General features: G+C 64.9%; 1 protein-coding gene across 1 annotated transcript; it reads left to right on the top strand.

Moving 5' to 3' along the window:
• Nucleotides 1–254: 254 nt before the first annotated feature.
• Nucleotides 255–7,688, top strand: COMP (cartilage oligomeric matrix protein). Its single transcript, XM_061188618.1, has 19 exons — nt 255–339; nt 569–654; nt 1,069–1,120; nt 1,556–1,725; nt 2,429–2,566; nt 2,860–2,934; nt 3,030–3,188; nt 3,277–3,381; nt 3,470–3,577; nt 3,778–3,937; nt 4,481–4,599; nt 4,805–4,857; nt 4,958–5,139; nt 5,353–5,531; nt 5,659–5,707; nt 5,910–6,106; nt 6,604–6,776; nt 7,397–7,536; nt 7,620–7,688. The coding sequence occupies exons 1-19, from the start codon at nt 261–263 to the stop codon at nt 7,664–7,666; spliced, it is 2,271 nt and encodes a 756-aa protein (XP_061044601.1). The 5' UTR covers nt 255–260; the 3' UTR covers nt 7,667–7,688.
• The last annotated feature ends 1,352 nt before the right edge of the window (nt 7,689–9,040 follow it).

Consider the following 9,040-nt stretch of genomic DNA (forward strand, 5'->3'; position numbering starts at 1 on the left):
GCGGTCCCGCTTGATTCCCCGCCCCACCAACCCCGGCACAAGCCCCCCCATGACTCAGTTTCCCCGCCGGATCCGGGTTCAGCCGCGCTGGGCGGGGCCTTGAACGCGGAGGCCAGCGCCGTCTGTTTACCTTGAGGCTGGACGCTGGGCAGGGCCGCCGAGGGCCGTCCCCGGGGCCGGCCGCGCCGCCGGCATAAATAGGCCGCGCGGGCCTCGTGGGCGGCAGAGAGCGAGCCGCTGTCCTGCTCCCCGCCGCCGTCATGGTCCTCACCGCCGCCCGCGTTCTCTTGCTCACCTTGGCTGCCCTCGGCGCATCGGGCCAGGGGCAGATCCCGCTGGGTAAGCCGCCCCTGACCCCCAAACGGACAGGACTCGCGGGAGGCCTGGGGTCGCGGCTTCTTGGGACTCGGGGACTGTTCGCCGGGGCGTGCGGGGCGGAGAAAGCAGGCAGCGGGGCGGAGGCTCAAGAAATGGGGTGGGCGTCAGGGGTCCCTGCGGCGGCGGTGTGAGGGGTGGTGATGGGGGTCTCCGGTCCCCGACGCCCCACCAGCGCCCCCTGTCAGCGCAGGTGCAGACCTGGGGCCGCAGATGCTCCGCCAACTGCAGGAGACCAACGCGGCGCTGCAGGATGTGCGGGAACTGCTGCGGCAGCAGGTGCCTGCCGGGGTTGCGGGGACGGGGGTGCCGGGTTGGCACAGAGAGGCTTGGAAGAGGGGAAGGGGGCCTCGGAGGTGGGGAAGTGTGGGGGAGTGGGAGGAGGACCGGAGAAGGGGATCCTGGTGGAGGTGAAGAGGGCCCAGAGTTATGGAAAAGAGGAAAAAGAGGGGTCCCAGGGACAGGGGGTTCCGCGGGAGAGGGGTAGGGATCCGTGAGGGGGGAAGGGAATCCCAGGGAAGGAAGAGAGGGGCTGGGAGAGTAGGGATCTCGGGGTAGGGAGTCCGTGGGGAGGGGGCCCGGGCCGAGTGGGTGGGTCTGAGGGAAGGGAGTTTGAGAGAGGGAGACGGGAGACCCGACGGGGGAGGAGAGGGATGGACCCGCTGACCACACCCCATCCCCCTTGCACCAAAGGTCAAGGAGATCACGTTTCTGAAAAACACGGTGATGGAGTGCGACGCGTGCGGTGAGCGCAGCTGGGGCGGCAGAGACTGGGCGGCGGGGGAGCGAGAAGAGATGGGGAGACAGAGACAGAGAGCGAAGGATAGACCGGGAGGAAAAGAGGCAGAGGAGAAGATGGAGGCTGACAGAGATGGAGAGATTGGATGAGGGATGGAGAGAGAGAAACAGGAAGGGGAGACAGAGACTATGGGAGGGGGAGACCCCCAAAGGGCCAGAAACCATGCGAGAGATGCTGGGAGGTAGAGAGTCGAGGAGGGAGAAGCAAAAAACGGCCGGGCGCAGAGATCCAGATACTGGAGAGACCTGGCGGGCAGAGCGCTCAGTACGAGGCGGGGTCGCAGAACAGCCAGGATCTCACCACGCCCTCAGGGGGCCATCCCGCCCACCCCGGCTCCACCCCTGGGCGTGGCCCTAACCATTCCCGCCCCACCCCCCGCAGGGATGCAACCCGCGCGCACCCACAGCCTGAGCGTGAGGCCCCTAAGCCAGTGCGCGCCCGGCTTCTGCTTCCCCGGCGTGGCTTGTACCGAGACAGCAAGCGGTGCGCGCTGCGGACCCTGCCCCGCAGGCTTCACCGGCAACGGCTCGCACTGCGCCGATGTCAACGAGGTGCGTCCGCCACCACCGCCCCGACGATCCCCCAACGCGTGACCCCACAGCTCCCCACCGCCCCGACGAACTCCTCATCCGCTGGGGGTGCTCTCCCGGAGAGCCCCCTCATCTCCAGGGGCGCAGGTACAGACGACCTCCCCACCGCCGGGGGACACCCACCACTACCACCCCCCTCTCCACCTGGGACGCCCATCCCGACGACTTCCTCCGTAGCCGGTGACGTCCGCCCCGACGACTCCCCTACCGCCGGGAGTGGTCCGCCTCAACGACCCCCCTCACCGCCGGGAGCCGCCGACCCCAGCCACCCTTCCACCACCGGGGGGCTCCCGCCCCGACAGCCTCCTCACCGCCGGGCACGCACGCCCCGACGACCACTTCCCGCCTCCTCTGGGGACACCCGCCCTCAAAATGTCTTCCCCCGCCCATGAGCACCCAGCCCACCGGGTCCCAGGAACACATCTCCTCAGGCACGCCCTGTTCCCCGCCTGGTCTTGCCCCTTCCCACATCAAGGCAAAGCCGTGTGTGATCCCTGAGACAGTGGCCTCTGCCCCACATGGCACTCCCCAGCCCCCAAGAGCTAGCTGATGGCCCTTGCCTTGAACTTTACAAGTACAAGCCCAATAAGACCTGAGGCGCCTCTCTCGGGGAGGCCCAGCTACACCTCCGTCCTCTGACCCTCCGGGGCCCTTCCTCCCCCAGTGCAACGCCCATCCCTGCTTCCCCCACGTCCGCTGCATCAACACCAGTCCGGGCTTCCGCTGCGAGGCTTGCCCGCCGGGGTACAGCGGCCCCACCCACGAGGGCGTGGGGCTGGCCTTCGCCAAGGCCAACAAGCAGGTGAGGGCCGTGGAGGGTTGGGGTGGGGAGCCAGGAGGAGCATTTTGGGGTGGGGGGCATTTTATTGAGTAAAATCGACCTCCAGCCTCGCAGCCTTTTCCTGCCTCGCTCCAGCGGGAGGGCATAGGGACCGGAGTCTGGGGAATAGAGGAAGTTAAGGGTCCACGTCAGGGATGGTCGGGGTTGGAGGCAAGATGTAGGGGAGAGGTAAGATTCAGAGGAGACGTGAACCGGGTGGGAGGTCTGGGGGTATCTGCGTGGGAGCAGTGACCTCTGCCCTCCCTCCCACCCAGGTTTGCACGGACATTAACGAGTGTGAGACCGGGCAGCATAACTGCGTCCCCAACTCCGTATGCGTCAATACCCCGGTAAGGCCTGGGAGGAGAGGGGAAGGGCTGAGAGATGGAGGATGGGACGCGAAGTGTCAGGCGGCGGGGGCTGAACTCCTGTGGCCCGGGCTCAGGGCTCCTTCCAGTGCGGCCCGTGTCAGCCCGGCTTCGTGGGAGACCAGGCATCAGGCTGCCGTCGGCGCGCACAGCGCTTCTGCCCCGACGGCACGCCCAGCCCGTGCCACGAGAAGGCCGACTGCGTCCTGGAGCGTGATGGGTCGCGATCTTGCATGGTGAGTGCGAGCGGGCCAAGGAGGGGCGTACGATGAGGGTCCGGGGGTGGGGCCACGCCGGAGCACCCACTCACTCCCCCACCCGCAGTGCGGCGTCGGCTGGGCTGGCAACGGGCTCTTCTGCGGCAGCGACACAGACTTGGACGGCTTTCCCGACGAGAAGCTGCGCTGCTCAGAGCGCCAGTGCCGAAAGGTGGGCGGGGTCTGGAGGGCGTGGCCTGGTATGAGGGTGGGCGGGGCTCCCTGGCAGCGCCCCTCATGCCCGCCGCGCCCACCCCTAGGACAACTGCATGACGGTGCCCAACTCAGGGCAGGAGGACGTGGATCGCGACGGCATCGGAGACGCCTGCGACCCGGATGCCGACGGGGACGGCGTCCTCAACGAGAAGGTGGGGCAAAAGCGGGGGCTTAGGCGAGACTAGATGGGGGCTTGGCTCGACTGAGGGGTGTGGCCTTAGAGGCTGATCCCGCGAGTCCCAGAGGGTTAGGGGGTTCCCTGCAGAGGAGGCGGGGCCTCGGAGATGGACAGTCTGGGGAGTGACATTTGCCTCTCTAGGCCTGACTACTCCCAACCGGCCCTGACCTCTAGGACAACTGCCCGCTGGTGCGGAACCCAGACCAGCGCAATGCGGACGGCGACAAGTGGGGTGATGCGTGCGACAACTGCCGGTCCCAGAAGAACGACGATCAGAAGGACACAGATGACGACGGCCGAGGCGACGCCTGCGACGACGACACAGACGGCGACCGTGAGCTCTGTGGCAGGGGGGCGGGGAGAGGGAAGGGCTGGCACCAAGGGGCGAGGCTTGGCTGGGGGCGGGGCTCGGCCTCCTTTGGAAGCCGGAGCGGGTATGCTCGCCTAGGGCTCCAGGGACCGTGGACTATGCTCCGGCGGGCAGCAAAATGCAAGCTGGGATATGATGCCGAGGAGAAAAGGAAGGAACTTTTGGAGGAGGGGAAGGTGGTCCCTGTGTTAGATGCTGCAGGGAGGAAATAAGAGGACAGAGACGTGAGCCTGGGGTTTAGGGCCGAGGAGGTACCATTTTTACATCTGGGCAGGGACTCGAGGTGGTGCATTCACAGAGCTAGTCCCCTCACCGCCGTCCATTCATTTAGTCTCTAGGAGGCTGGCGACTGGGCATGAATACTTGGTTTAACTTTGTAGTTATTGGGAGCCAAAGATGGGGTGGGACTCTGTCCCAAGGTAGCCCCAGGTCTGCACCTGCCCTGCTGAAGTCAGCCTGGCCCCGTGCCAATCTTGGGATCCCGTTCTGTCCTTCTGCTTCCCGCAGGGATCCGCAACACGGTAGACAACTGCCCCAGGGTGCCCAACTCAGACCAGAAGGACAGTGATGGCGATGGTGTAGGGGATGCCTGTGACAACTGTCCTCAGAAGAGCAATGCAGACCAGGTGAGGGCAGGCCAGACCCCAGCTGGGTCAGACCCCTGGGGGGAGCCCCAGGCTGATTAACAAGACTCCAGTCCAGTCCGAGCAGCCTGGTGGGGGGGTTCCTCCGCATCAGGAAGGACCTTGGCTCTGGAACTGGGGGTGGGCGGGAGGCTTCTGAATTCTTCTGCCCTGATTGTGGACACCTACATCCTTCCCCCGCCCCCAGACGGATGTGGACCACGACTTTGTGGGAGATGCTTGTGACAGCGACCAAGACCAGTAAGGAGGACATCTGGGGCTGAGGTGGGGACCCAGGGTGGGCAGCCCTTGATCCAGCTTTCTGGAGTCTCATTGTCTCTGCCCCACCCACCCACTCTAGGGATGGGGATGGGCACCAGGACTCGCGGGACAACTGCCCCACAGTGCCCAACAGCGCCCAGCAGGACTCAGACCACGATGGCCAGGGTGACGCCTGCGACGACGATGATGACAACGATGGGGTCCCCGACAGTCGGGACAACTGCCGCCTGGTGCCCAACCCGGGCCAGGAAGACGTGGACCGTAAGGCAGGGTGCAGGGCCTGTGGTGGGGACGGGGCTAGTGTGGAGCCACTAGGGTGAGATTTGGGGTGGGCATGGTGGGGTCAGTGGCATGTGTGAGCGGAGCTGGAGACACGGTGTGGGCAGGGCCGGTAGCCTGTGTGGGCGTGGCCAGGCTTGGGGCGGGGCCTGGAGCTGATTCTACTACGGTGGGGGGCCTCCCATCTCCTCTCAGGGGACGGCGTGGGCGACGCATGCCAGGGGGACTTTGATGCAGACAAGGTGGTGGACAAGATCGATGTGTGTCCGGAGAACGCTGAGGTCACCCTCACCGACTTCCGAGCCTTCCAGACGGTCGTGCTGGACCCTGAGGGCGACGCGCAGATAGACCCTAACTGGGTGGTGCTCAACCAGGTGGGGGCGGGGCCCAGGCGGGAGGTGGGGGGAGCCCAGGACCGCCACAGTGGGTCCTAAGCTAGGGGCGGGGAGCCGAGGGCACACACGGCTGGCCTGAGGCCCTTCTTCCTTTGAACCCCACCAGGGGATGGAGATTGTGCAGACGATGAACAGCGACCCTGGCCTGGGTGTGGGTGAGACATGGGGAGGAGCCAGGCCGTGCAGGGGGCGGGGCTAGAGGAGAGGTGGGACGGGGCGGGCCTGGACTCAGGAAAGGCGGGGCCAGGTTGGGTGGTCTGGGCTCAGGGGTCGGGCGTTCTGGACTCTGGAGGGGCGGGGCCAGGGGCGGATCTGGGTCCCGGTGCGGCAGGGGCTAGCGTCCCTTCCTCTCCCCAGGTTACACGGCCTTCAATGGCGTGGACTTTGAAGGCACGTTCCATGTGAACACGGTCACGGATGACGACTACGCGGGTTTCATCTTTGGCTACCAGGACAGCTCCAGCTTCTACGTGGTCATGTGGAAGCAGATGGAGCAGACATACTGGCAGGCAAACCCCTTCCGTGCAGTGGCGGAGCCTGGCATCCAGCTCAAGGTGCTGGGCCCGACCTGAACTCTTGGTCTCAGTGCCAACTCGGAGGCCTCAAACCCTCCCACAAATCCCCAAAGCCTTACAGCCCCCGGCCTCATTCTATGGACCTCGAAGTCTTTCTACCTAGTTCCTCCCACAGGCCCTCAAACACTCCCCCGGGATCCCCCAATCTTTCTGTGGACCCCAAAACCCTCTCACAGAGCCCCAGACTTTCCCTCAGGTTCCAAATCCTCCTGCAGGCCCCATAGACCCCAGTATTTCACTGAAACCCTAGAATTCCCCAAGTCCTCTAGACTCGAGTTTATCCCACAAACCATTGCTGCCCCTACAGCCTGCCTGCAAAGCTCCACGTGGCCCCCAAGGCTTCCTCGTGGGTCTCCCATCCAGGCATACTGGGGGCCCCCACCACTCCTCTATGACTCACAGCTCCTTGCCTGTCTGGGGGCTCTGGTGGCCTGTGTGGCCTCTGACCCCCGCTCCCCTGTTCTCCGGCGTGGCAGGCCGTGAAGTCCTCCACAGGCCCTGGGGAGCAGCTTCGGAATGCACTGTGGCACACGGGGGACACAGAGTCACAGGTGCGGCTGCTGTGGAAGGACCCCCGCAACGTGGGCTGGAAGGACAAGACGTCCTACCGCTGGTTCCTGCAGCACCGGCCCCAAGTGGGCTACATCAGGTGGGAACCTGCCCTCTGCCAGGGGGCCCGGAGGCCCTGCTCTGTCCTGGCTCTTGAGGGAAGGGGGTAGTGCTTCAGGGGGCCTCGGTCCCCTTATCTGTAAAATGGGAATAATACAGGCAGTTAGAAATAACTGTCTGGCCCTGGGGCATGATACCCCTCCCAGGACAGGGGGAGGGGCCAGGCCGTGCAGGGAGCTGCTCAGGGGGCAGAGCCAGAGGAGAGGTGGGACAAGGGGGGAGCCTGGACTCAGGAAAGGCGGAGCCAGTTTGGGTGGTCTGGGCTCAAGGGCCCGGTGGTTCTGGACTCTGCACGCAGCAGTAGGTGGGGTCTCACTCACTCCCGGTTTCTCAGTCCCCACTCTGCGCTGCCAGCAAGTCCAGGCACTATGCTTAGCACCTCCCGTGTGCAGGGCCCTAGATGTCCATCCTCTCACACAGGGAAACTGAGGCTCAGGCCAGGAGCCCCCTCTGCCCTGAGCATGGCCCAGGCAGGGAGACATATGGCCCCCTCTCCTAGAGAGGAGGGGGCCTAGCTCATGGGGCAGGACGCTGAAGCTCTGAGAGGGGAGGCGGCACCTGGCCCAGGGCCCCGAATCACAGTCCCTTCCTTCCCCGCAGAGTGAGGTTCTACGAGGGCCCGGAGCTGGTGGCGGACAGCAATGTGGTCCTGGACACGACCATGCGGGGAGGCCGCTTGGGAGTCTTCTGCTTCTCCCAGGAGAATATAATCTGGGCCAACCTGCGCTACCGCTGCAATGGTAAGAGGACCCTGTTGGGCAAGGTGGGGAGTCCATACCGCCCAGCCTCACCCCCCTCTCACCTGCTCACCCTCTCTCCACAGACACCATCCCCGAGGACTACGAGGTCCAGAGGCTGCTGCAGGCCTAGGGACACAGGTGGGGACCCGCCACTGGATGACGGCCACCCTCACAGCTGCCCTCACTGTGGAAGGCCATCAGCACCCGGCCCCAAGAGGCAGCTGGCCTGGTGGGGAGGGAGAGGGGCTCAGAGAGGACCAAATAAAGTGTGTGTGTGGCGGAGCAGCCGGCTGTGGTCTCTGCCGCGGGGAGATGGCAGGGTCGAGCCTCTGAGGGGAGGCTAGGGACCCCAAACTCAGGCCTTGGGAGAGTTGCGGGCCTGCCACTGACTCCCCCCGTGACTGGCTGGGGCCCTAGGAGCCTGACTAGGAGTGTCCGGCCCTGCTGCATCCCACTCACTTGCCTGGGGCGTCTGCCCCAGGATCCTGGGGGGTGTGTGTGAGGGGCTCACGCCTGCATGTCCGTGTGTCCGTGTGTGTGTGTGTGTGTGTGTGTGTCCCGTGTGGCTCCTGCCTGGTGCACCTGCAACACCCACAGTTCATCCTCCAGAGGGGAGAAGAGGGCAGGAAAAAAGGAGAGGAGGCAGAGATGAAAACATTGGATTTTTATTATGTTTCATTACAAAGGATGCAAAGGTACACAGACGATAGCGTCCACGCCAGAGAGGATGGGCAGGGGCCGGCCGAGTGCGCCCTGAGCGCCCGCCCCCACCCGCCGTGGGCACCCACGCGTGCGGCCCACGGGACATCTACAGCACAATGTACATGCTGGGGGTGGGGGCAGAGCCAGCCTGAGGGAAAGAGGGACATGAGTGGGACAGGGCTTGGACTGGCGGGTTTGCATATATCAGTGGTACCGCCCAGTTCCTGGAGGGGCAGGGGCAGTTTCCAACGGAGGGCATGGCGGGGCCAGTGGACCTTGACTGCCAAAGCCCTCCCTTCCGGAGTCTGGTGGCAAATGCCACAGCTGTGTCCCCTTGTCCCCGGTTGGCAGGAGGTCAGAAATGACAGGCTGGGCATCGATTACCCCCAAATTCCACAACCCTGCAAGATGGGGGCAACCCAAGTGTCACTGGCTCCTCGGGACAGGGTGCTGTGCACTGGCCAGGAGGGCAGAAGGCAGAGGGAGCTGTCTGGAACCAGCCCCTGACGTCCAGCCCCTACCTGGGATGAGCCTGGGGCCCTGAGACCCGTGGGCCTGAGCTAATGACAAGAGGGAACTGAGGCCAGGGTCACAAGGGTCTTGTCTGCCCCCCGGTGCCTTCAGGAGTACCCCACTGCCCAGGCCTGGGGGTGCAGGTCACCCCACCTCCATTGGGGGAGAACTCTTGTCTGTGGCCAGCCACCTGTGGCACACCAACAGTTATGAGAGGTGCCTGAGCCCCACGCAGCCAGGACCCCCAAAAGCCGAGGAAGCCACAAAGAGTTGGTTCAGGCCAAGCTGG

The sequence above is a fragment of the Eubalaena glacialis genome, chromosome 4 (assembly GCF_028564815.1).
Source record: "Eubalaena glacialis isolate mEubGla1 chromosome 4, mEubGla1.1.hap2.+ XY, whole genome shotgun sequence".
In the NCBI taxonomy this organism is placed as follows: Eukaryota; Metazoa; Chordata; class Mammalia; order Artiodactyla; family Balaenidae; genus Eubalaena; species Eubalaena glacialis.